We start from the raw sequence: 26987 nt of genomic DNA, 5'->3' as shown, positions 1-26987 counted from the left end.
TGTGTTTTTATCAGTTTATTAAAAAGATCAGTCCACAGTAGTTCAGAGTCTGGCACCAACAACATAAAAAACAAATGAATCAAAAATAAAGTGTACACCCTAAAATAGCACTGAACAAAATGCCTGAATAACAAGGGATAAATAAAAGAACTGAATTAAAAAATAAAAAAACACTAAAATGTAATCCACGGGGAAATGATGGTGAATTCTCCAACTTATTTTTGAAACAACAGTTACATTTCTAGGTGAGCCAGTTCTGGGTTTACTTTTCAATTTTTTATAGGTTCTATAATTTGTACTCATATTGCTGATGACGACCGTCTGCATGGTGAATTAAAGATTAATAGCAGACACATCAAAAGTAACAGAAAGGCTGTTTCCAATCTTTCTGTCATTTAAAAAGATCAGCTGATCTTCAAACTAGCAGACCACAGATATACACAGGATACTTACAGGAGTGCTTTCCTCGTAACAAAGGGAATTACACTTCACTACAAAGAATGTAGATTCACGCTAATAAAAACTGTCATAGCAGTTTTATTTTAATCGGATTGTGACGGTCATTTCTGTATATGTCACTAAAACTGACCCACAGGAGCTAAAAGTTATTTTGGGGGTACAATAGCAATACTGCATGGCTTTGAAACTGCCTTTGCAAAACAGCTCTCCCTCTTTCTATTGATATGGAAGGACCCACAAAATGCATTCCACCATTATCTAAATGCATTTGAAAAAAACGGATATGGCAACAAAAGGTGGCTGCAGACATTTAGAGATTTGCATAAATGCATTCTGTGTTTGAAAGAGGAATGTTCTGAAAACAAAAGCACCAATACAACGGTCAAAACACACATAACAATACTGCTTCTGTGTGTGTGTGTGTGTGTGTGTGTGTGTGTGTGTGTGTGTGTGTGTGTGTGTGTGTGTGTGTGTGTGTGTGTGTGTGTGTGTGTGTGTGTGTGTGAGAAAGAGAGCGATTTAGGGAATGAACGTTCAAGGGGGTGAAGCAGCAGGATTTGTGCTCTGACAGATTTGTCTAAAATTACTCTGATGGAAGAAATCCCTGGTTCTGTTGAAGAAAAGAGGCTCAAAACCCACAAAGAAAGCTGCTACAGGTCTTTGAAAGGCACAAGGATTGGAGTAGAAAAGTGTTGTTAAGGCACTACAATTTGGTGGGAAATAATTAAGGCACAAATCTGATGGAATATTTCCTTTTCACAAAAGCGAGCGGGGGCTTCCATCTTGAAGCGATGCTGACGCTGTTAGGGATCTCGTCATTTTGTCCTCCTTTACTCGTACTCCTTTCGTCTCTACTCTTGTGGGCTGATAGCGTCTGCAAGCAGCTCCGGCCTCAAACATTCAATCGGACACTGGATGTTCTGGGGAACAGAGAAGGGCACGTCACAGGGAGAAGGGAGAGGAAACATGCATGTTGTATGGGCTACAGCTACATTTTTATCTGATGTAAATCTTCATTGGAACGATTACTATTAGAAAAAGACACTGACCAGTTTGCGAAGAGCATTTTCTCTGTAACGATCAAAGACGTCTGGGCGAACAGGCTGGAGGAGGTCAGCCTCCAGCTCAGGCTGCCCTCCTGGCCTCCTGCAGTTCTCACATCGCCAGCCCTGAAGAGAAGAGAGAGAGATGTTGCTCACACACACAGCCAGCCTGGCCTTGAGTGCACACAAACACCTTTAAAGAGCTTTAAAGCAACACTACAGGTGGCGTTCTCACCTGTAGTCCTCCATAGCAAGTACAGGTGCAGATGGCCCCCTGGTACTCCTTCTGCCACTGCCTCCCGACCTGGTACATTTTCCCATCGTCATAGCAAGTCGACTCATCTGGAGAAGGATAGAAATTAAAGAAGCATGAGAGTAAACTCAACACGTTAAAAAAATCCTGACATAGACCTCGTCACTTTATTCACACCAAACGTGTTCTCGTATCATTAACCTAACACGACACCCGGCTCTGGTGTGTGTCCGGCAGTCAGCACTCACGAGGTTCACATTTGAATTCTCCTTTGCCGTTGCCCAGACAGGTGCAGCTCATCATGTGACCATCCTCACCGCGGCGATCCCACCTTTCTCCAATAGGGTAGTTATTGCCGCCATCATGGCACCACTCTGAAGAAGGGAGAGGCAGCAAAGAGAGGGACAGACACGGAAAAAGAAAGGGACGAGGAAATGATGCAGAGAGGGAGTGAATGCACAGATGTGCAAAAGATGAAGAAAGCAGTTCATCAGTCGAGCCCATTCACAGATACATATTTATGCAGCGTGTGCAGACACATAATAAATATGCAGAAAAATGAAATGCTCTCAGCTTCTCATGTCGTCGTGTTAGCTTTGCAGTTATGGACAATACAAATAACTGAGTGCGAGGCTCAGTCGGGCAGATCAGTTTGATGTGAGGTTTTCACAGTTTGCAGAGAAGGATCAGAGGGATCCACATGGGCAGGCTACAGCTGACTCACACACAGTAAAGTCATTTTCTTTATGATTAACTGAAACAGTAAATACATTTAAACCTGAGGCAAAAAATGTTCTATGCAAAGGTCTATTTCTCATTGCCGTGGCTGCCCATGCTGACATTTTATTACTGCATGCTGCTGCACATCCACTGATTCTATGACTCAGGAATTTATAATGTGCATAAAGGCAAATGGCATCATTTTATGTGTTTAACTGAATTTCCATTTGCTTGTTTTATGCCTCCCTATTATAAATTCCTCGTGTTTAAATCACATAGAATTATTACTGGACTTTAATTCCATGGTAGGGTTTTGCAAAGCATGCTGGGATGGGGTTAATAAGCCACTCACTGGATGAATCACACCTAAAATGCCCACTGCCCAGCCCCAGGCAGCGGCACCACAGCTTGAAGCCCGTCTCTGACATGCGCTCCCACTCTGAGCCCACTTCATGGTAGGTGTGTGTGAACGTGTCGTAGCACACGTCCCGTTTGGGGGTGATGGGGATGCCACCTTTGAAGACAAAAAACCAATTTTTTTTTATTGCTCATTAAGAAACTCATCGGGTTATTGATTTAATATTTTCCCATTTTTCACTTCAGACTCTTTGAATCTTTTCTACTTTTCAATTTTCTGTGATCAAAGAATAAAATTGCGAGTGTAAACTGCTGTACCAGCATCGCCAGCGATTACGACTTCCTCCAAAACCTTCTCTTTAGCCCCGCCCTTCATGGCCTCCACAATGACATTATAGGAAGCTCCAGACGTCAGTCCAATCAGAGTGGCGCTGGTGGAGTTGCCAGGGAGACGCATCTGTGTGGAGAAAGATAAAGCAGCTGAATGAGGAACGTCCTCTCATATCAAACGAGCTCGCGTGTGGATGTGTGTGCACACGCGTCTGTACCTGGAAGCCTCCTTCCTCCAGGTCTGTGATAGGATTACAGGACACCTCGTACTCTGTCGTGTGAGGGATGGGTTTCCAGGAGATGGTTGTGATTGTCTGAGCTTCTTGGGGAATCTCTGTTTCACTGTCAGAAAAACCAAACGCGAGACCAGGCAGAGGGCCGTCGCTCACCTACAGGAGCCACATGGAACAAAGTGTGAGCACATGAATATTAATTAGGGTCATGTATTTGTACCTGCTCTGAAATCAAAAACCAGCATGCATAAGACATAAGATTTGTTTTTACTTTGATTTCATCAAATAAAGCTGATGTAACGTGTTGGAGATGCTTTCACTGCTTTACTGAAACAAGATTATAGCTGCGTCAGGGCCTCACCCACCTTGACCAAAGGTACTCTGTTTCCATCAGGGCCTGCCACAGGAATATAAATTAAGGGCTCTTTGAGAGTGGGTCTCTGGCCTTCCTTGGGTCCACTGTAGGGGCCGAATCCATTATTGGGGCCCAGACCCTGATACTCTGTATAGATATGCTGACCCTGCTGGCCTGGCTGGTTCTGGCCGCTGGTGCCAGCCAGGTGGACGTGGTTGGAGTTAAAACTGGAGAAACAAAAAGAAAGGGATGATAAAACAGCAAAAACCAAGAGGTGCGAAATCAGAAAACACTGTTAAGGTGGTTAAAGAAATGTCCTTCCTTTCCATATGACTGTGGCAATGCTTACATTTTGTCGTCAAAGGACTCGGGAACATCCAGAATGTCAGTGGTGGGGCGATGAGGAACAGGAAGCTGAGGCAGCTCAGGGAACAACAGCTGAGAATCTGGAGCTGGTTCTGATTGGATCAAAGACAAACGTGTGCTGGCTGTTAGATTCTTAGATTCCAGTACTTAGGTTGGATTGGTTTCATTGTATAACGGTTAAAAGAGCTTTGGACGGCTAAACTCAGACCCTCCGGCAAGCATAAATTGCCCAACATATTTACAGCAGTGCTGCATGGCCAGCAGAGGGCAGCACAGCACAGCCCATGTAGCAGTTATTACTGCTGGTTTTGTCTCTCTGAGAGAAGTTACTCTTAACAACAATCGTGAAAAATAATCAAAGTCAAAGTTCTCATTACATCATCTAACTGCTGCAAGTGGGAAACTTTAAAAAAACAACCTTTAAGGCTTTTATTTAATGGTGTAATCTGTAAGTCTTTGTAGAAGTACTCATAAACTGAGTATATTATTCCACAACACCATGTCCCACCTTCAGCATATCACATTTTAAAAAGTTGATGGGAATAGTTTTTCTTTTTTCCCTTTAATGCAAGAGAAATAACTTTGCAATGTTCAGTTTCTCTTAAGTGATACCAGAAGTCAGAATAAAAGCGTTTAATACATTCGACACACAGTGAAACGTAGAAACATCTGTAGCTGAACTGTAACAAAAGAAGTTACAGTCGATAAACGACTGCAGGTGGACGACGTCTGCACTTACGGGTTCTGGCTTTCCCCACCAGCGGTGTGCTTCTCAAAGCATTCTGCAGGGCTACGATCTTAATGACATACTCCGTTCCTGGTTTCAGACCTATTGTCAAACAAAAAGTCAAAAAGATTCATCTTTTTTTTAAAATAAATGTTTACATGACATGTAGTAACACTCATGCACACTTACCATTGATGGTAACAAAGTCCTGGCCTGCATGGGGTCTAGGAAGGACCTCTCGAGGCACACCACCCGCCTCCTCATAGGTGACGTAGTACCCTGTAATGCCTGGGCTGCGTGACGGCTCCCACATGAAAGAAATGCTGTTCGGATTCAGGGAGGTGAAGCGAATATTTGTGGGTGGGATGACCAGAGGCTGAGCTACAAGACAGACAGAAAAGTGATTACTCAGGAAATATGGAGAAAGTCTTTCTTAAGTAAATACATAATACTGTGTGATGTGCACAGTTACCTGTGTTCGCTGTGAGTGTGTAAGGTACGCTGCGCCCATGTCCTTTCAGCGTATAGATGTTGATCTTATAACTGGTGCCGGGCTCCAGACCTAGAGTGTGAATACAGACATGTTAGCGAGAGTCTGTATGTGCAGAAACACATGTTTAACTCTGCTGTCTCGTACCTGTAATAGTGTATAAGCGCAAATCAGGGCTGATGGTGTTTTGGATGGGTGTGTAGCCGGAAGAGGGGTGGGTGGGCGTGGCCTCAACCAGGAAACCAGAGATGGGGTCTGGCTTGGCCCGCCATGTCAGCGTGATGGTGGAATCATTAACATCAGCGATACGCACACGACGAGGCGGGCTGATATCTTGAAGCAAAGCAGCACCAGAGAAAAAGTATTAATAAGATGGAATAAAAGCAGCTCCTCGTTTTTATGCGTCAAATTATCCATTTTATAAACTCACTCTCCAGGGTGGTGACCTCTCCCAGGACGGGCCTGCTGGTTAGAGAGTTCTTCAGGGCATAAACGTTGACTTCATAGGTGGTTGCAATCTAACGGGACCCAAAGAGATACGGTTACATTCTCCACAAGGCTGAGAGTCAAAATAGCGACTGAAGCTGCGAGATTATATGTCTGTGCATGTTTGTGCACAGGTATGGGTGTGCCTGGGAAAGCCTCGTTAAACAGAGTCGTTATCAGCAAGTGTGCAGACCTCCACGTGTGTGTGCTCGTGTGGTACTGCACATGTAAACGCACTAAAGCTGATCGAGCGGGCTAAATGCTTACAATTACATCATGTACAGAATTATTCCCAACTTATCAGTGAGCACATTTTTCTTTCTCGTCTGGTATCGATGCTTAAGAGAGACTGAAAAAGTGTCAGTATCTGTGATGGCTAAGCTATTGAAGTTTAAGGCACTGGAAATTTATTTAATTTACTCACCATGAGCCCAGAAATGTGTGCCTGAGTGGTGTCTGGGGCCAGGTTGATCTCTTTGGTAGGCCCGCTCTTGTTCTTTGGATTTACCACCACACGGTAGCCCGTGAGGCCCCTGAGCCCTGTTAGCTGATTGTCCTGACCCGGCATGTCCCAGCGCATAATGAAAGAAGTAGGGCTGACCTGGGAGAACTGGAGGTTAGTTGGAGGAGAGATTGCTGGAAGGAGGGAAAAAAGAAAAATAAGTGTTATTAGGAAACAGAAGAGGAAAGCTGGGTTTTTCACTTGAACTGCTGTTTCGCATTAATTAGAAAGCTTTGACGCTGGAAAATGTTCTCAAACATGTAGTTATAAATGTTCCCTTCCCTACCTGTAGCTTGTGTCCCAACCACGGCTGTGCTCTCTGTGTCATCGTACAGAGCAATGACCTTCACGGTGTATTCGGTGCCGGGCTGGAGACCGTATATGTCGGCTGACTCGGCGTCTCCTGTGGGAGCAGGAAGCAGCTCTCTCTCCCCCTCCTCAGAACTTGAATAAAACACTCGGTAAGACGTGACGGTTCCCTCGGGACTGTCCCAGGTGATCCGCAGTGAGGTTGAATCAACGTCTGAGAAGGTCAGGTCTTTGGGGCGGTCTACATCTAAAGGGAATGAGAGAGGATAAGAAAGACAAGTATGAGAAGGTGATGTCGTTTAAGTAAACTTTCAGTTAAAAGTTTCCACAAGGCAAATCCTTACTCGTTGAAGCCGTCACCACCTGTGGAGAGCTCTCCCCGTCTTGTACTTGAGCAACCACACTAAAGGTATACTCCGACGTCGGCATCAGGCCTGAAAAAGTAAACTCTGTCTGATCTGGAAACAACAAAAAAGGGAAAATCAACACGGCTCAAAGTTTACAGCTAAACTTCACAACACGCTGTGAATGTGGGAAACGTACCTGGAGCCACCACCTCGGTAAAAGATGGTCCCAGTCCATTTCTAGGAGCCCCAGTCACCCTGTAACCCTTGATGGGGCCTGCGGCGGGGCTCCACCTTACTGTGATGCTGTTGTCATTCACATCTGTCACCTCCATCTCAGAGGGAGAGTCGACACCTGCAAGAGAAGAAAACAGATGTGAAAAGGAAAGTGTAACGCTGTTATGTCTCAGAGAGATTGTGCACTTTGTGTGTCCGTACTTGTCTTATGAGTGACATAGATTGGGACGCTGGATGCGGGGCTGTCTCCTCTGCCCGTCACAGCGTACACAGTGATAGTGTAGTCAGTTCCAGGCTTCAGGTTAGAGATTGTGGCGGTGGACTGAGAGCCAGGAACCGTGAACTCCTTAGGATTACCATGACCACCTGAGGCAAAAAGACCTTCCGTTTGCAAGTGTAACGATTTACTAATGACTGGCCAAAAAAATTTGCAAAAAGGAATAATATAGTCAGAAAAATATACAGTTCTTGGTACAAATTAAATCTGTAAGTCTACCTGACTCTCCATGGGTGATCCTGTAGTAGCGCACAGTAACTGGGGGAGCAGCCCAGCGGACAGTGATGCTTGTCGGGTTCGAGTCTAGCACTTCCAGGTCAGTGGGAGCATCAGAGACTGGACAAAGACGCCAGAAAGAAAAATAAATACATATCCGACGTGTTGGCGTTAACGTCGTGAGTGGATAAAACATTGAAAGTGGCGTTCATACTTGTTTTCTGTGTCCCGCTGAGCGGCAGGCTCTCCTGTGTCCCGCTCACGGCGAAGATGTTGACCAAGTACTCTGTGTCAGGAGTGAGTCCTGTCAGAGTGAAGTGCTTCCTGGACGGGGGCAGCCTCTCGTCTTTGGACCTCCCACCCGTCACCATCTGGTAACGGATGCGGTAGCCGCTGATCTTACTCTGCGGAGCGAACCAGTGGATGGTGAAGGAGTTGGTCATGATCTCAGAGAACTGCAGGCCGACGGGTGAGTCCAGAGCTGCAGGTCGGGACAAAGAAGGATAAAGATGATTTCACTGGCTCTTATGATGCCAGTGGCTGATTCTAGGCTGATGCACAGTTGCTCCTGACTTAGAATCACCTGTTTTCTGAGAGCCAACCACAGGCGAGCTCTCCCTCTCCTCATAAACACACATCACGCTCACCAGGTACTCGGTGTTGGGCAGCAAATCTGCAGACAGCAACAACACCACAGATGTGAATGCAGCCCTTTCTTCTGTGACTGTACCTGGCTTTGTGTTAATCATGATTACTACAGCTTACTTCTTAGCACCACACTGTTAGCCGTCCCTCCTACGCTGGTCTCTGTGATCTCATCTTCATCATCGATGGGATGATACCTGAATGATACAGAGACCGACATCAGCTATATTCACAAGCTACTGCATGAGGACATTTTTGTGTTTCTTCACCTACCTGATACGGAAACTGTTAATGTCAGCAGTGTTTGGGACTGGGGGAGAGACCCAGGTGACCTCCATGGTGTCTGGCCCAACCTGCCCAAAGGCTAAATCAGTGGGAGCTGGCACAGCTGCGGGAAAGACAGAGCAGACTGTTGGATTTATGAGATTTCTTATTGGTTGTGAAACGGGATTCGGGAAATTTAATAACTCCACGAAAGGATGCAAGAGAAAAGACAAACATAAGGGAACAACTAAAAGAGAAAGTGAAATATTTACACGACCGTCTTTTAAAAGACGAGTCTGTGATGTGTTTGTGTGTCAGTGCAAATCCTCTTCTGAAGTTTTACAACATCTTCAAGCTGGGAGAACAAGCACTGTTTGCACTGGTGGGGGGTGGGAGGGCAAGCCTTAGTATGATAAACCTCTCAACTAATACCAGATGGTCCCCACACACACACACACACACACACACACACACACACACACACACACACACACACACACACACACTCAGGGCTATTAAACTGACAACAAAACACGCACAGCAGTTACATCAGCAACCTAAAGGTTTCTGTTGTTTAAAGAGCCGTGTCAAAGGTTTAATGAGAGCTTTATTACATTATATAACCTAAACAGTGAATTCACACTGAACGTGTGTGTTTTTTTAGTTCAGCTTGGTAGAAACACGGCTCTTACAGGTCTGCTGAGTGAGCGTGGTGGGCTCGCTCTCGCCATTCTCCGTCAGAGTGGTAACGCTGATGTCGTAGTCGATGCCCGGTTCCAGTCCGTAGACCGTGTACTGACCGGTTGTGGGCAGCACCTGGTCTTCAAAGATCGGCACGCTCTCGCCGGCTGCAACTACAGTGATCCTGTAACCAGTGATGGCTTTGGTGTCGAACGGTGTCCAGCGTAGACTGATAGTGGTGTCGCTCACATCCTCAAAGCTGAGGTCAGTCAGCTGTGGTACTTCTGGATGGATGGGAAGAGATTTGGGGGCAGAGAAAGAAAGAGAGAAAAACCCAGAAACGCCAAACAAAGAAACAAAGAGCCAAACGTGAGGAAAAAGAAAAAGGAGAGAAAGGATACAAACTGGTTAATCTGGGCCACAAACACTGGACTTCCAGCAGGGTGACACTGATGGAAGCCCTAATGTTAAGTTTGCGTCTCCTGATATACAGATATATATATCACCAAATGGTAATATACCTATGTTACCATTTGGTGATATATAAAGTTAACATTAAAAGCATTAGTGTTACCTATGAGTCACTTTAGCATAGGCACTTAGCTGCTGGTGCCTATGCAGAGAGCAACAGTTTCAGAAAAGAGCTGGTAGGTGTTAAAAGTTGAAGGTTGATGTTTTATTTGAAAACATCAACCTTCAACATGTTGCTTCTGCAGCTGATTAGAGAATGACTTTCCATACATGCACATCCTGTCTGCATGGACTGATGGACCGGGAAGAAAACCCATTCAAACCTCTGAGAGGCCTTCTTATGAAATTAAACATCTCACCTGGTGTAATGACAGTCGATACCGGAGTGCTCTCCATCTCATCTTTAACAGCGACAACACTGATGTTGTACTCCACACCAGGGCTCAGGTTTTCCAGGGTGCAGGAGTTCTCACCACCTTCCACAAATTCCTCCACACTGTTTCCTTGTTGTCCGTCAGTGGGAGTGCATGTCACTCTGTACCCGGTGATGTCTTAGAGGGATAAGAGAGGTATTTAGTTGTTAGACTGGCTATTCATGATTTGCTTGTTGGGATTCTTCTTTTTATTGCACATGTGTGTACCTGGAGTACTGGCTCCGTTCCATTCCACTGTGACACCACCGGTGCCTGGGTTAGGCTTCAGATTGAGATCGGTTGGAGGAGACAGAGCTGGAGAGGAAAGAGGATAGAAGATCAGAGGAGGACGTGTGGAAAAAGAATGCAAAACAGAGAAAAAAAGGTTTGGAAAGTGGAATGAAAAGAGTCCACTTACGTGTGACAACGCGGCGTGTGATCGGAGTTCCCTGCTCGTATCCATTAATGACCGGCTGGACGCTGTAGGTGTACTCCACTCCTGGAGTCAGACCGGAAACGTAGATACTTCCTGACTCAGAGGTCACATCTCTCGGGGCTTCCCCACCCTGACTGGGCCGTACTGTCAGCTGAAAGATAAATGCACACAGTCAGACAGACTGAGCAGAGGAGGTAAAGGTCAGAGGTCAGTGCTTTCCCAAGAACACTGAAGCCAGCAGAACATTCTCATCTCTGGTGCGACATCTTCTAACCAATCAGATATATCTCAGAGGGTTCAAGTTCCCATGTTAGTAGCTAACTCTGAGAGGCGCACACTCAAGTAAGAATAACTGGAATGTGCTTTGCACAGCAAACAGGAAAATGCATTTAAACAGTCAGAATTACACACGTAAAGAAGAAAACCTGCACCCAAAAAGGCAAATGATGCAAAAATATACTGTAAGTGAGGGTACCTTGTAGCCAACGCGGGGAACTGGAGTCCAGGTGATTATAATGGAGGAATCAGTCACATCAGTGTTGAAATGAGGAGCATTACCCATCGCTGGGGCTACAAACACAGAAGGTGAAGGTGTGTTCTTATCAATTTTAGTGTCTTGGAGTATAAATACAGCAAAAACTTCAATATTCATGCTTTGGTGTTTGAAGGAGGCCACGCCTCATTGACTCGACTTATCCAGAAAAATCTTTTTTAATAGCAAAACGCACAAAAGTTTGAAGTATAAGCTCGGTGGCCACAAAGCTCAATGCACTGGATACTCACTGGTTGTAAACAAAGCTGTCTCTCCCGCACTCATGGTGTTGGTTTGCTCCGCGTGCAGAGTCACTGTGTATTCGGTATCTGGCTGCAGGTTGAGGAGGGTGTACTGGGTGAGGCGGGCAGGCAGGCGCAGCTGCTTGGGGTTGGAGCCCTCAACAGTGAGGAAGAGACGGTAGCCGGTAATTTTGGCACGGGGTGCAAACCACAGCACCACTGCACTGTCCTCGGTCACATTGGCAAAATGGATGTCTGTGGGGGCATCGGGCTCTGAGAAGACAGATAATGAACACTGTTAGATTCAGAGCAGTTTGATCTAAAAGACTGTCGGGAGCAGTATGAACAGTTTCAGTTCTGGTAAAAAAGCCATTCTTGTTTCACGCTTCATCTCCGTCTGCTTTATCCCATATTCAAACAGCCAGTCGTATCAAACCATCTTCAGAAACAAAGGGTCCTATAACAGATGGAATGGCCCCCGCAGAGCCCCCACAGTCTGGACCAGAGCCCAGGCTGCTTGGAAGAACTAAATCCCCAGACGCCCTGACAAAATGCAAAAAACTCTACCACAGGAAATACGTGCCACTGGAAAAATAAGCACTTGTTTATTATGGTTTCTGATCAGTAATCATGATTTCATGCATTTGTAGGATAACTAAAACATGTGCACATTGTATTGTCTGTTTCACAGTGTGGTTGTGTTAGGGTTAATGCCTCTTTACCCAGATTTTAGTCATGCAAAGAAGAGAGGCTGTGTGTATTCACATCCAGTTTTGGCATGTAAATGATTTCCCTGTAGTCTGGAGGCCATCTGTCATACTCACTGGTAGATTGCTCTCCAATAAGTGGCAAACTTTCGTGTCCATTATGAACAGCATAGACACTGAATCGGTACAGTGTTCCTGGCTGTAGATGCGTCACTTCAGTGTAGGCGTTCTGACTGACGGGCAGATTCATCTCTGGCTGAGAAGAACCAGACTCATCGACGGGCATCACGGTGACCCGGTAACCAGAGATTTCACCAGAGGGTCTGGACCAAGTCAGAACGATTTTTTTGTCAGACACCTCAAAGAACTGCAGGTCGGTCGGGGAATCCACTTCATCTGTGGGTACGACACAAACAAATGTCAGTATGTGTTCTTTAAAACTGAAGTTAGACTAAAAACGTTGGGTTAAAATGATTTAAAAATGCTGAGCAGAAAAAAATGCACGTATAATGCAATGGATGGAGTCTGTGATCACTCAGCACATGCAGCTGAATGTGTATGACCATCTTCCCCTTAATAAAGGAAACATGCATTTGAGGGAAGAACCCAGACAGCCTGACTTCTTTACCACTTATAGGCAGGAGACAAAAGCGCTGGACAAAATTAGTAAGAGAAGAAATAAATCTGACCCGAGCAGAATAAAAGAAGGGAAATAACACAAACCAGATCAAGTTAAGTAGTTGGCGATTTGATTCATAGCAAACTTTGAGTTATTGTACAAAGTTTTTTAGGTTGGGTCTTTGCAGAGCCCCGAATGTCGCTCTGAAGCTAAATGACTACTGCATTTCCAAAAACATCTGACCTTCATTGCTTGTTGCATAAATCCAGTCTAATCCAGCTGATGTGTTTAACATGTGTGTAAATAATTATAAATGATTCCTGTTACAGGACGCTCACTGAGACGAGTACTTCCAACCCTGCACCCAACCCCAATGGCAACCAACAAACAGCCTAAAACTGACTAATATGAGCTGCGGTGTGAGGTGGAGTTTCACTTTTCTGCCTTATATTAAACTCGGTCAGCTAATTTACACATCTTCAGTCCATCACACAAACTGTACACACACTCTTCCAACATCTGTTTGACCTGGCAGACTAACAGGTTTTACATAACTCCATCCCAACAGCTGTGAACTCAGTGACTTGACTTGCCTTGGAAAGTTCGTCTTGCTTCTACTGAGGATTGGAAACAGGCATAAATCTCTAAATACGCCACAGGACAACTTGCAGGTTATGATAGGTGCCCTCATGGCAAGTGTATTAATTCAAAATGTATGGAGGCACAGGCGGAAGATCAAATTATGATATGCAAAGATTAGAGGTGCTGACATGAACCATCGTGGATTATTCCTTACATCTTTTAGACCAATCAGCCAGTAGCACTCATTTACCTGGCAGTGGTTCCCCAGAGGTGCTGACTTGTACAAAGATGGGTTCACTCTCCAGGGTGTCCTCAATGGCGTAGATGCTGATGTTGTACAGGCTCCCTGGTAGAAGGTCACTCAGAGTCACGGACGTTGCTGTATCAGGGAGATTCAGCTCCGTGCTTTCACCTTCTACTGATGGAGTGTAGACCACACGATAACCTGCACAGAGGAAGAGGAAACAGTTACCCGTGTGTAGGCAGATGAGTTCAATAGCCAGCGACTGAAAATGTTAGCGTAGCTTACCAGTGATGGGAGCCAGCGGTTTTTCCCAGCTGATCATGATGGATGTATCTCCCACTTCCCCCACTTCGTGCTCCTTGGGAGCATCAGGTACTATGAAACAAGGTGTAAAAACGACGTTATAACCACTGTGGTGTGCGTGTTGATGCATGACACGAACTGTATCTCAGTGCTGCATTTAGTTGTAAAATCAAGGTGATGATGACGACAAATAATGTGTGTTCGCACCAGTTGTTTGTGAAGTAGTAAGAATGAGGTTGTCCTCTCCTCCCTCAGTGACCTCATAGACGTTAACAGTGTACTTCCTCCCAGGGAGAAGCTCATTAATGTTCACAGAGGTAGCTGTGCGGGGCAGATCTGACAGGAAGGAAATATTTTGGATCAACAAATCTGTGACGAACGAGGGAATTGCTGTGATTCTGAAATCAAGCAAAACGTCAGATTTTTTTGATCTTAAAGTGTAAATATCTGTATCGGCGCCTACCAAGAACGATAGGTTGTCCAGTGCCTTGTCCCTGCTCGATGAGCTCGTACTCCACTCTGAAACCCGAAACTGTGTCCGAGGCAGAAACCCAGGAGATGACGAAGCTGCTGGAGGTAATTTCGGTTACAGACTCTGAGATGTCAACCACAGGCGGAAGAGGGGTGGTCTCGCCTTGTGTTGTAGCCACTACAGGGAACGTCATTGATTGGTTATTCAGGACAGTCCCATACACATTCCTCCAAAACCATCAGTGACTTCGTTAACTTACAGGATCCATAAGTGGTGGTGAAGTCAAAACGTGTGACCTCTTTGCGCCCAAAATGCAGCACGCTGATCAGCTGACCCTCGTAGGTGATGCCGGGTTTCAGACCAGAGATGGTGTACGAGTTTAGATGGCCAGGAATTGCCACCTCCCTCCACGGGCTGTGAGAGTTTTTCTGTAAAATCACATGAGATGTAAGATCTGAGGGACAGTTTACAGGCTGACATTGTTTTAATGGTTAATTAAGTTTAGGCCAAACAGGGAGGAAGAGGAAACATCTCCAAAAAAACCCTTACCACTCTCCATTTAAGGATGTACTGGGTGATGTGTGCAGACGACTGGGCGTTCCACTGAATAGGGTGGGAGTCTGGTTGGTTTCCAGATTCTGCGATGATCACCTGGACGGGACGGTGACCACCTGAGACAGAGACAGAGCTGCTTTACCAGCCGCTGTGCAGTGAGTGACCAGTGTGCAGGAGAGCAGGCACATCTGTGCTCCAGTGTGGGATATCATTTTGTAAAACCAACGGCTTTATATAACCCAGTTTAACAGCGAGTGGGTGTGTGGGAGGATTTTCCTGAACACGGCAGAGAAAAAGCGTGAAAAACTAGCAGGTCTGTGTGAGATTCCAGCGCAGACTCTCAACAGTTTCTGCTTCCACCGTAGTTTAAGATTTTTCCTGTTGTCTCAGAAGCTAAAAAAGTGCAAAAACATGTTAAAAACTGACACTAGTATGAAGCTTGTAATTCTCACACAGTGTAATTTGACATACAGAACTTATTCCTCCACTATGTAGTCTCTTTTCCATCCAAGAAACATGTTTCGCTGCTTAATTAACCAACAAATTTCCCCATATTCACCCAAACAACAGTTACCACCTGAGCCGTCGCATTAGTGCTCGTCTGTGAGGGGCCAACCACGCTGTGGTGAGATCTGGTGGTCATTACACCATCTGAGAGAAAACTGTAAGGGTTTGAGTCTGCACTATAAAAAGCTGCAGACGTGCAGGAGTTCACCGAACGATGCACAAATTATACAAGATGACTTTGCAGGTTAGAAGACACAAAAGAAGAGAAGTGGTATAAGCAGAGGCAGAAATCCAAAGGGGATACATCGAGTCATCCTGAATGTAAACAGAAGTCATGTGGTGCGCAGACTCCTGACATAAGCTGGGCTCATAGAAACTGGTAGCTTTGCTATAAAGAACTGAGGTTTTCTAACTGCTTTTTCCAAATAGCAGACCTGTAATCACAGTTTCTGAGCAAGTGGCGTGGTTAACCATAAGTTTCTAGCAGATACGCAAACCTCAAAAACAATCTGGGACCTATTACTGCCTATTACAACCCCACAGGCCACTGGCGAGGGTAAGGGTTATACAGAATCAGATGTGGGAGGTGCACGAACGGATGCACACTCACTGCAGAGCGGCTATACAACGAGCCTCACAAATGCGCTCTCCCCAGCTTTACTTATGTCTCTTTAACGTACAAGCATGTGCATGCAGACCTGACCCTTCACTCTTCACACTTAGACACAACATTCATTCTTGATACCGACAGACGCACCGCGAGGTGGTGATAAGGACAGCGGCAAAAGGAAGTCATTCTGGGAGTCATCCTAACAATAAGAAATGCATCAAAAGATTCAATTACACCCCAGACAAGAAGACGTAAACAAAGATGGCAGACAAGAAAACATATTTTCTAGATCTTATCAACGCATGTGCCAAATCAGAAGCTTTAGAAAGTCCTGCAAGACTGTTGCTTTTCCATTTTTACCTTTTATGGTTTTTCCCAGTTCGAGTCTGGATCTGGTTCATGCTGCCCTTAAATCTTAGCATGCTGTATTTTGTATGCCAAAGAGCATGCATGCACATGCACGCGGAGCTAGTTCACAGCTGGTTGCGATTATGGCCACTTACGGTAGAACGATGCCCTACATTTCGTATCTTCTGTCAACCTGCTTCAGATACAGAGCAAACCAGTAACAGTCCATTTAAACCTGGAACAGTCACCATTTGCACAAAGTTACAGCCTCACTTGGAACTAACCTGATAAATTTATCCAAGCTGCAGGAGATGGAAATGTTTCTGCTCCTCGAAACACTAAAGCCACCACACAAGCTCACACGTGTGCATGACTCTTTTCTTTTATAGAGTTGGAGAAAAGTTTGGAAAAGCACCTGAAAAACATTAAACGTGCACGACAGACACACCGGAGTCTGTTATGAAGGTAATAGTGATAGATTATAAAAGGGAACACAAAGTGTACTAAGAGGGAACTTAAATCCAGCTAAAATCTGTGATTTTGAAAGGTGTGTGCTGAGATTACGGTCCAGGTAACTGAATGTGAAGTAGTGTCTTGCTCTGAGTGACGCTGGTTTAAACTTTACGAGATGAGATTTGAATTAACGTGACACCAAAATCCACAAACTGAAACCTGCTGTTCAGGGAGCTCGGTGTGCAGTAGGTGTGTCTGGGCTGGATACGCGCTCTGCACTGTGGCGTTTGGTACAGCTGTAGCAACAACACAGGGGCTGTACCACATGCTGGCAAGAACAAAGGCTCAGAGTGGGGGTGCACTCGTAAAAGAGGAAATCACACCCACTCCCGGCTCTGTCTACTTCACATCAAAGTCAACAGCCTCTTTCCCAAAGGGACTTGAACAAACATTTTTCAAGAGTTGGAGCACAAAGTGATGCTGGAAAAGGTGCCCAGGTGAGGAAAAAGCGAGCATGCTCGGGACAGGCGAGCGTGTGATAGTCCTTTACGGCTTCCTGTTATTCTTTGGACTTTTAATAAACTGAAAATGTTTTTTAAGCTGAAGTAAATTAAATCGCACTCAAAAATATTTGTATCACAGTCCTGGGAATTTTCCTTTGCTCCTGCTGTTACAGCCGCACGTCAGCCCAAAATATACGAACAAAAGCACATTTAAAACCTCACCAGGGTACGTCTGCTGGGGCTCGCAGCTCAGCTCTCCAACACCATTGCCATAGCAGTAGCACTTGTACATGATTCCATGGATGACTTTATCCCAGGAGTCTCCAATCTGATAAAAGGCTCTCGTCTCTGGCTCCTGGCACTGGTCTGAGGGCACAAAGCAGAAGTGTAACAGTATGCAAAAAACAAGGGCACTGAAACTCATGAAAGTCATATATATTTACAGTTCAGAGCCTGCACTCGCTGTGAGTTATTATATTTTAACTACTAATAAAAATTAAGAGGATTCTCCGTCCATTTAACAAATACGCAGCATAAGCTTAGTCGATAAGTCGTGTCTGTTCTTCGACCCTACACTGAAGCAAGGATTAGGATGATTGGAAAAATGCAAAGTGTGCAATGACAAACCCACCAATGGCGTCACACTTCCAGCGGCCACGGCCTTGGCCAAAGCAGGTGCAGTTCATCATGTATCCCTCATCGTGCCGCTTGGTGAAGGTCTGGTTAACCTCGTATGTCAAGCCATCCACGCTACACTGGTCTGAAACAGACATTCAACAAAATGCTGAGCACCGTTTGTGTGCAGTGCAGGGTTTGTGTGTATCTGTGTGCAGTGCAGGGTTTGTGTGTATCTGTGTGCAGTGCGGGGTTTGTGTGTCTGTGTGCAGTGCAGGGTTTGTGTGTCTGTGTGCAGTGCAGGGTTTGTGTGTATCTGTGTGCAGTGCAGGGTTTGTGTGTGTCTGTGTGCAGTGCGGGGTTTGTGTGTGTCTGTGTGCAGTGCAGGGTTTGTGTGTCTGTGTGCAGTGCAGGGTTTGTGTGTGTCTGTGTGCAGTGCGGGGTTTGTGTGTGTCTGTGTGCAGTGTGGGGTTTGTGTGTGTCTGTGTGCAGTGCAGGGTTTGTGTGTCTGTGTGCAGTGCGGGGTTTGTGTGTGTCTGTGTGCAGTGCAGGGTTTGTGTGTCTGTGTGCAGTGCAGGGTTTGTGTGTGTCTGTGTGCAGTGCGGGGTTTGTGTGTCTGAGCAGTGCAGGGTTTGTGTGTGTCTGTGTGCAGTGCAGGGTTTGTGTGTGTCTGTGAGCAGTGCAGGGTTTGTGTGTCTGTGTGCAGTGCAGGGTTTGTGTGTGTCTGTGTGCAGTGCAGGGTTTGTGTGTGTCTGTGTGCAGTGCAGGTGCAGCTAAGGGCCCATAAAGTGCAGCTGTGCAGGTGAGGGATTTTTATCTAGCACGACCTTTCACCTTTACACTCAGGGAGATCTAATACCAGTCTGTAGCCCCTTGCTTGTTGCCACGGTGTATCCTGCAGCTACACGTGTGGACACCTACCGTTTAGCTGAGAGTAAGCAATGCAGCTCCATTCTCCTCTGCCATTGCCAACACAGGTACACCGCATCATGTGACCCAGAACCTCGTGACGCTTGTCCCACTGGTCGCCTACACGGTACATCGCCCCTTCATTCGATGTGCACACCTCTTCATGAGCTGGGACACACAAAAGTAACTGAATGTTACACCTCCTGCTGGTCTTAATGGGGAGGAAATACTAAAAAAAATTAGATGCACGGATCCACACACACACACACAGCATACTTTTATCATGATCAAAACAAACACATTAACATGACCGATGCCCTTTGGACATCACTGACTCAACCCTGCTATTACTGCACAGGGTGGGAGAGGATGCAGACCCCACAGAATACCTGTCTTTGTCTCCATAGCAAAGAAAATTTGATTAAAAGCTAGAAACAGCTGTCGTGTGCTCTCGTATGTATGAAATCTGCCATAATTAAAGAGAGTGAGTGGTTTGGGTTTTTTCCAGAGAGATATACGTTTGAAAAAGTGTCTGATGCAAGTAAAGACCTGCTGTGGCCTTTTTTACTTTACTGCATTCTGATTGGTCGATTCTGACCAATCACTGCACATGAAGGCTGTAGCTAGGACATAAGTACAGGAATGATTAGAACGTGGCTTAGGAAGGCTTTGCTGTGGGTTTAAATAAATTAAAATATTTGCATGTTGTATGTCACTAACACTAAACCTTTGTGTATGCTTTTGTTAAAAACATGCAAAAACTTTCATACGAATTCTGTTCAAAATAAATATGCATGAAAGCCTGAGTGAGTAAATGACGAGAAGCTATTTTTAGTTTCTCCCTGATTCACAACAAATGGGTCAGCGCAGCGAGCAGCTCTGCATGTTTGATTTGGGAGATTTTTCATGTATTTATTTATTTGACTAAACTCCGGATATCCTTTCTGACACAAAGGGATCTGTGTCTCTTCCTGGGACTGAACCACAGATCTTTCATTTCTTAAGTGGAAAGTTCAAAATTGAGCCAAAAAAAAAAAAGACACTCATTTTTTTGTCCATATATATGTGTTTTTGTTTCTGGGTTCAGTGGTCCTGACCAGTTGAAATAATTAATTATATTGTTGGATTTTTGTTTGAATTCATGCTGGACGCGTTTCTACCCTCACAGTTAAAATGAGCCTTTCCTTCAGACCGTGTAAAATGTGGATCTGTTCCAGTTACAAACCCATTAACAGCTGCCTAAATGTCAGTCTGCATTCCATCAGCAGTCATCTATTTAAAATTAATAAAACTAATAGTCTTTAGTGTAATTTAAACCCTGATTTGATGACTTCAAAGTGGCTATTTAAAAAGCTTCTGGCTGATTTGTGGGAACTAAATTAAATTCCTGCCAAAGAGATTTATCAGCAGCTGAGAGGCTGATTGCAGTTTAACCAGGCACGGGGGCTGAATTTGAGAAAGGGATTACTTTGTTTTGTTTGGTTTTTAGATTGTGGATCTAACCAAGTAAATGATGACATTTGCATAATGGAGGTTAAATTCTGACTGTGGGTCACAGCTGGAGGCTGTCCCGCGGGCACACGGCAGACGGTGCAGAAAGCTTTGAAGAAGATTGCCACAGGTGGAGGCGAGGGGGCTCCGGACCTGATTAAACGTCACCATTAACACCTCAACGACCGTGTTTGTTTTGACGATGCCTGTGAAGTCATTACTGTCAATATAAAGGAGCCCTGCGCTCTGAATGTATTCACTGCGATGCCAAAAACACACATTTGTTGTGACAGCTCAGCTGCTTTGTATAAAGTGACTTTTACGTCTCCAAAGTTTAAATTGATCAGATTTTTCTCTTTTTACAGCACGATGGCACCAACGTCATCGCTGTCATTACTGCTTCAGACATTAGTGTGGTTTTAACGACCCCTCCCACAGTTTCACTGGCTTCAGTCTCCTTTGTTACCCACAGAGACTAAATGGCACCAAGCTGTAAACAAAAGGTGTAAGAAGTGTAAACAGATTTTGCCTGTGATATCAGCGCAGGCTGCTTTCTAGCATCACGCTGATAATCGCCTCCATGCTAATTCAATCAGCTTTAAAGGTCAGGTAAGCATTCAGACTGGGGTGGAGGTTAGACTTTGCAATTAGCAATTAGCTGCCATCATTGTTAGGAAACTGCTGAGCCACGAGCTAACAGCCCTCTCTCACTCTGCACACACTTACCCGCCATGGGACAGAACCCGAAACGCCGCTCGTCATCATAGTTTGTTGTGGTGCCGCACCACTTCATGCCATCCCTTCGTCCATCTGCGGTACAGTCGGTATAGTTTCTGCCATTGTAGAGGAAAGGGAACTGGCAGAGAGCGCCGTTAGAATTACCGCCACGTGTTGCCACAATTGCTAAAGAAGAAGAAAAAAAGCAATAATAAGTAATAAGTTTAATAAACATCTCCTTGACAGACTGTGCATCTTGCTTTGGACGCAAGCTTGTGACAACTGGGCAAATGTAAACGTAGCAGCTCATTGTTAACACGTTTCAGGGTCTTTGTTTAACACATTAGGAGAACAGCAGGTCTGGGTGCTGCAATGAAAACCATCTCACAGCTGGCCAGCTGCCTGTCATTACACAGGAGGAGGCACATGGTCAGCTGCCTCCTTCTCACTGCAGCCTCGCTGTTATTGCACATCAGAAAACCTGTATGAGGTCTTAAAGTTAAGAGATGGGAAAAGCCTCACATTCAAAGGAAACATGTCATGTTCACGCCCTTTTGTTTGATTACCTGCACTGACCAGGAGATGCCCTACTGTCGATAAAACGCAACTCCTGTCTTTTTCAACAGCGCACACTCATTTTCTTCAAATATCAAAGACATGATACACTCCACACTGTATATAAATGCCACTTGTTTTGCACATATTCAACTCTGTATATTTTATATATTTTATTATTATTATTATTATTATTATTTTATTTTATTTTTTTACTATTTAATTTGTAAAAATGTGTATACACACACACACACACACACACACACACACACACACACACACACGTAGGAAAATATTTAGTATACACATCCAGAAATGCATACACTATTATATATTGTACATATATTTATTAGTTTCAGGTTGGCCATTCTTGTATTTTGCTCGTTTGTGTTGTTGTGTTTGCACATCTCTGTTGCTTGTGAGGCTCGCACACAAGAATTTCACTCGCATGTGCTGTGCCAGTGTGCCTGCACATGTGATGTGACAATAAAAAGTGATTTGATTTGATTTGATTTGATATTTCTATCTGAAGCACACAATCACCACCACAGAAGAAAAAACATGTCAACACGTCAGCGCTCCAGCGTTTAGCTCACCGTTCTTCTCTGTGCAGAAAGAAAATTTCTGCTCTGTCTCGAAGTCAGACGAGGTGGAGCACCACAGCTGCCCGTCAGCACGTCCATCTGAGGTACAAGAGTGGTAGGTCTTTCCCTTGTAAACAAAAGGGAACACACAGGGCAGACCACCGGAGTTGCCACCGTATACTGGAGCAGGTCCATCTGAAGGAGGACGGGAAAACAAACAGAGGCATAAACACCACTTGAGTCGTTTTTGTGTGTCTGACTGTGCCGTCAGCCTAATTATGCTTAACTCTGCAGGTGAACTTTGTAATTTGCAAATTTGTAAAGAAATAATTCATTACCCCATGGGTTGCAGCTGGACCCGGTGCCAAGGCAGGTACAGATCATCTGCGTAGTTCCCTGTTTCTTAATCCAGCGCTGGCCAACAGAATACATCAGCCCTGTCTCCGTCTGACAGGCTCCATTCTGGGCATGCTCGGGCACAGCGTCGGGCTGGTAGACCACGGGGTGGATGTTGGTGACAACACGGGAGCCAGTGCCTAAAACACAACACGTTACACCAGTCAGATATCAGAGCAACAGCTCAAGTTAGATAAAAAGCACGAATAAAGAACAACTGAAATTATTAGTAGTTCTAAAGACTTACTTCATGTGCATACATGAGTCAACTTAAGTATATGAGTAACGCCTACACTACAACAAAAAGACTGTCTTACTGTCTCTAAGTCACAATGAGCATGTTTCTGTCTCACACCCTGTCATCACTTTCCCCCTACATTTGCACATCTACTTTCCATTTCTGCCTCTGCTTCTCATGAGGTCACGATCACGAGTTCCAAGCTGCGTTTTTCTCACTTCATCACTTGGACACTTGGCACCTCTTATCTCTCTCGCCTCACAACATGTGTCTCTGGTACGCATTCCTCTCCTCGCACAGAGCCGGGGAGAATAGACACAGGGATATTGTCAGTTCTCACCCAGGCCCGTGGTGTGAAGTGAGGCATGTCGTTCGCACTTCCACTCTCCTCGGCCGTTCCCCGTGCACAGACACTTGAGCAGGTGACCCCGGGCGTCGGTCTTGGTCCAGGTATCTCCAATACGGTAGGAGGACAGAGTATCCTGGTCATTACAGCGATCTAGGAGAGAAGGAAATGAGAAGTAGAATATAAAATAAAAGGAAACTCTAAGCAGTCTGGTGACTTGGGGGAAACTCTCTGCAGCGACTGAGTGGGGCCTGAATCACTGGCTAGCAGCTGGTTGCATGTTTGTGCACACATGGGGAAATTTATTGATGAACTCTACGAAGTGTCCAAGGCCACCCTGAGCACTTGGATAAAACAACAAACTAATTGAGAAAAGCATTCATTATTACCTGATGCACCAGCCAACATAATAAAGGACTGGAGTGACGGTTTAAACTGTCGACACAGCTGGAAAACATTTCCTCCCCAGCCTCTTAAAATTCTCCAAGAAATAACGAGCTCACTTTACCATTAGTCCTTCTTAGAAGACTCCATGCTACGTGGATGGCATTCACTGAGGGTTTAAAGGATGTGCAGACATGTGTGATTCAAAACAGCAGCAATAAATTCAGATTTTCTGCTCGTGTGACTTTCTGAGGGTCGGCAGACAAGCTTACGTATCCATGGAGATCATGCAAAACAAGAAAAATCTCGAAAACGAATGAATAAAAGTAGGACGGCAGGAAATTAGATGGCTGCCCCTTCCTGAGGATGGTCCTTACAGAGGTTCTTCCTTTTGAAAGGGAGTTTTTCCTTCCCACTGTCTCCAACTGCTTAGTCATAGTTGCTTGTCTGATTGCTGGGTTTTCCCTGTATTACTGTGGGGTCCTTCACTTACAGTATAAAGCACCTAGAGGCAACTGTTGCTGTAATTTGGTGCTGAATTTCATTTTTCTTAGCTAAAGCTGAAAGCAAAGCAGAAGTGTAGATGGGGCAGACAAAGCAAAGCAAATAAGTTGTCTCACTCCTGGAGGTGCATGTGATGCGTCCATTTCCCTCCCCGACGCAGGTGCAGTCCATGACCATCCATCCCTGATACGGCTTCTCCCACGTCTCCCCAACAACATACGATGCTCCCGCCGAATTGTCGTAACAGCGCTCAGCTGCAGGGTACAAACTCATTAATTACTTGTTCAGCACTGTCTATGAAACACACATATGGCTGATGCAGAAGAATGCATCTGTTAGTCACTGCCTGTCTGAATGACTCACCAACAGGTTTGCAGGCCCACTCTCCTTTGCCGTTACCCAGACAGACACACTCCAGCATGTAGCCTCCTGTGTCGTGGGGTCTCCTCCAGGTGTCACCGATCTTATATGAAGCCCCGCCCTCATGACAGCGATCTAGGTGCAGAGAAGGAGAAGACATGATTTTAGAGATGATTTCAGGCTCATCAGCATAAGCAAACAAAGGGAACTGAAAAAATGTGATGCTTCATTATTTAACCACTAACTGCAAATAGCTGCATGGCACCAGGTTCTAATCAACTGTGGAGAGCGTGGGGGGTTAACCAGTTTACTGTTTGGCAGTCCTAGACGTGTGGTCTGAGGTTAGAGCAGTTAAAACAGGCACACAGTATCACACACTTACTGGCAATGGTGCAGCTGATTTTGCCCCTCCCAGATCCAATACAGGTACAGTCCCAGATCATGCCGTCCTTGGGTCTCTCATAAGTTTCTCCCACAGTGTAGTACCGCTCGTTGACTTTATCGTGGCACCTTTCCTCTTTAAGAGCAACAGCAGAAAAGATGTTTTTGGTACATGTTTTGTTCTTTTCTCAGACAGAAGTGAAGAATAGATGTGATTTTTGTGGACGCAGCTAACAGCCCACAAACTAACCTTGGGGTTTGCTTTTACACTTGATTCCTGCAACTCCGTGGCAGGTACAGACCAGAGTGCTGTCCAAAAACTGCCGCTCCCACTGTTCATTGATTCCATAGAACTGACCATTCTCCATACAACCCTCTGACACATGAAAATGGAAACAAGACAGAGAGAAAAAACAATTGAGTGATACAGATCAAAGCTGCTTGGTAAAGATTAAAGCAAGAGATCTTTTTAAAATTTGAAAGACAAATGCAGCCACTGGAAACTTGTCCAGCCCCAACCACAGCTAAAAACAGACACGGGACTTCTCTCCCACACAACGATAAGCAAACCCTAAATTGGAATCACCACTCTGCTGGAGGACAAGGCTTCTCCCCTGCCTGTGAAAGTGCCTGGATGTGTTAACTTGACTTCAAAGGAGCCTAATGCCGAGTGATAAATCACTTGCACAGCGAATAATAACCTTCCACTTTTACTCTCTATCTCCATCTTCTTTGTTCACATCTGATTCCCTTTCGACTTTTTCCAGCTTTTAAACAGATGGCGTGCTTTGTATTTTCATTCCCTTCTCATTCTTAGACCCAGTCTGGGGAGGACAGGAGGTTTTCTGGTGACTGAGGTTAATCCAGAGTTTTATGACTGCACAATCCAGCAAGGACCACCAAGGACCCCCCTCCCCCCCAAAAAAGTGCGCAAACTTTGCAGTTTAATTAAAATGTCCTCACCCCCACCCCCCACTCCGGCCTCAGATTGGAAGCTCACAGGCTGCTACACTCACTCACTCACAAACGGCTTACCTTGAGAGACTGAGGGGACGTGATGCTGATGCGCCTGACGCCGATCCCTGTGCGTCCCTCTGGGCATACAGTTCACTGCGCTCCCGATACACAGGGCAACCAGCACCCTGGCGATGGTGCTGCCAGTCATACTGTCGAAGAGTGACTCAATGAAAGCAGAATGAAGCTGCAGGTGTCCCGCTGTTATTATATGCGTATATGAAAGTGTTATTTCAAATACACCCAGAGAACTCGGCTCCAATCAGACTGTGCGCTTTCTGCCGCGTCCCAGCCTGCTCCCTCTGTCCTCCTCTGCAGTCTGCGGCCCCAGTGTGCAGGTTACCACTCTGTGCTGGGAGTGATTTATCTGGGCATGGCTTACTTTCAGGCGGAGGAGGGAGGTGCAACAATGAGAGGGACTACCCACGCAGACGTGGGGCAGGCAGGCTTTTGCGAAACAAAGATCATTCATATGTAATGTTGCTTTGTCTTGCTTTTGCTTCGTTTATTTGTTTGTTTGCTTGTTTGTTTTTATGTTTGAAGAAGAATTGCTCTAAAATAACCTTTCATCACGCAGATTACCAAACTTAACAAACTGTGTGTGGGGGTGGGAGTGGGAGAGGTGGGGACTGGTGGTTACAGGGGAGCAGCACTGCCTCTAGGTTCAAGACCAAACTTCGCCTCTTTTCTCCAGAGATAAAAAGCATCTCATGTGAAGCTTCTTCCTCTGCTTCATTTGCACCAACCAGACTTCGCTTTCCTGCAGGGCACTGATGCAATGCAGTGTTTTGGCATATAGGTTTTATACAGTCTGAGCAGCGATCTGCAGGAATTAGGTCACATGGCGCCAGTGTCTGGAAAGTCTCCAGTAGCCTACAGTTTCAGTGTCTGGAAAGTGTTTATGTCCAGGTGTTTTACTGAAACGAGTCCACTGTGATACAGGCTAACTCCTGTAATGTGCAAATCCAGAGGTTTGCCATTCTGTCTCACCCACCGTCCATCCTCTTGATTCGTAGCTTCCACATTTCATTGGTTTTTGATTGGATTTAATTTCGGTCGAACTCATAAAAAGCAAGGATTACATCTGACCAGGAGTTTCTTTTGGGGATTGCTAACGGGGAGCGGCGGCACTGCAAACGGATACCTATCTTTAGAAGAAAAAAACTCCAAGTGAATCAGACTTTTGTGTTTTTTACAGTGAA

General features: G+C 45.3%; 1 protein-coding gene across 1 annotated transcript; it reads right to left on the bottom strand.

Annotated features, from left to right (window-relative positions):
* On the bottom strand, window positions 1–26368 carry fn1a (fibronectin 1a). The gene is made up of 49 exons (XM_080290552.1): window positions 25807–26368; window positions 25022–25147; window positions 24773–24907; window positions 24394–24525; window positions 24147–24284; window positions 23137–23295; window positions 22501–22698; window positions 22175–22357; window positions 21033–21209; window positions 18828–18983; window positions 17923–18051; window positions 17514–17657; window positions 14865–14986; window positions 14575–14743; window positions 14307–14492; window positions 14051–14179; window positions 13826–13915; window positions 13547–13741; window positions 12213–12491; window positions 11398–11661; window positions 11090–11184; window positions 10597–10765; window positions 10407–10493; window positions 10125–10316; window positions 9306–9578; window positions 8623–8737; window positions 8470–8546; window positions 8288–8377; window positions 7919–8185; window positions 7708–7824; window positions 7413–7577; window positions 7174–7329; window positions 6975–7088; window positions 6608–6877; window positions 6244–6455; window positions 5764–5851; window positions 5481–5666; window positions 5316–5405; window positions 5033–5224; window positions 4856–4945; window positions 4100–4208; window positions 3761–3977; window positions 3381–3551; window positions 3151–3289; window positions 2828–2989; window positions 2004–2129; window positions 1738–1844; window positions 1509–1628; window positions 1–1379 (listed from the first exon to the last, which is right to left on the bottom strand). The coding sequence occupies exons 1-49, from the start codon at window positions 25934–25936 to the stop codon at window positions 1311–1313; spliced, it is 7506 nt and encodes a 2501-aa protein (XP_080146678.1). The 5' UTR covers window positions 25937–26368; the 3' UTR covers window positions 1–1310.
* Between the last annotated feature and the right edge of the window lie 619 nt (window positions 26369–26987).

Source organism: Astatotilapia calliptera, chromosome 16, assembly GCF_964374335.1.
Source record: "Astatotilapia calliptera chromosome 16, fAstCal68.1, whole genome shotgun sequence".
NCBI classification, from domain to species: domain Eukaryota; kingdom Metazoa; phylum Chordata; class Actinopteri; order Cichliformes; family Cichlidae; genus Astatotilapia; species Astatotilapia calliptera.
The sequence above is the reverse complement of the archived record's forward strand: the minus strand, read 5'-3'. Positions and strand labels throughout refer to the sequence as shown.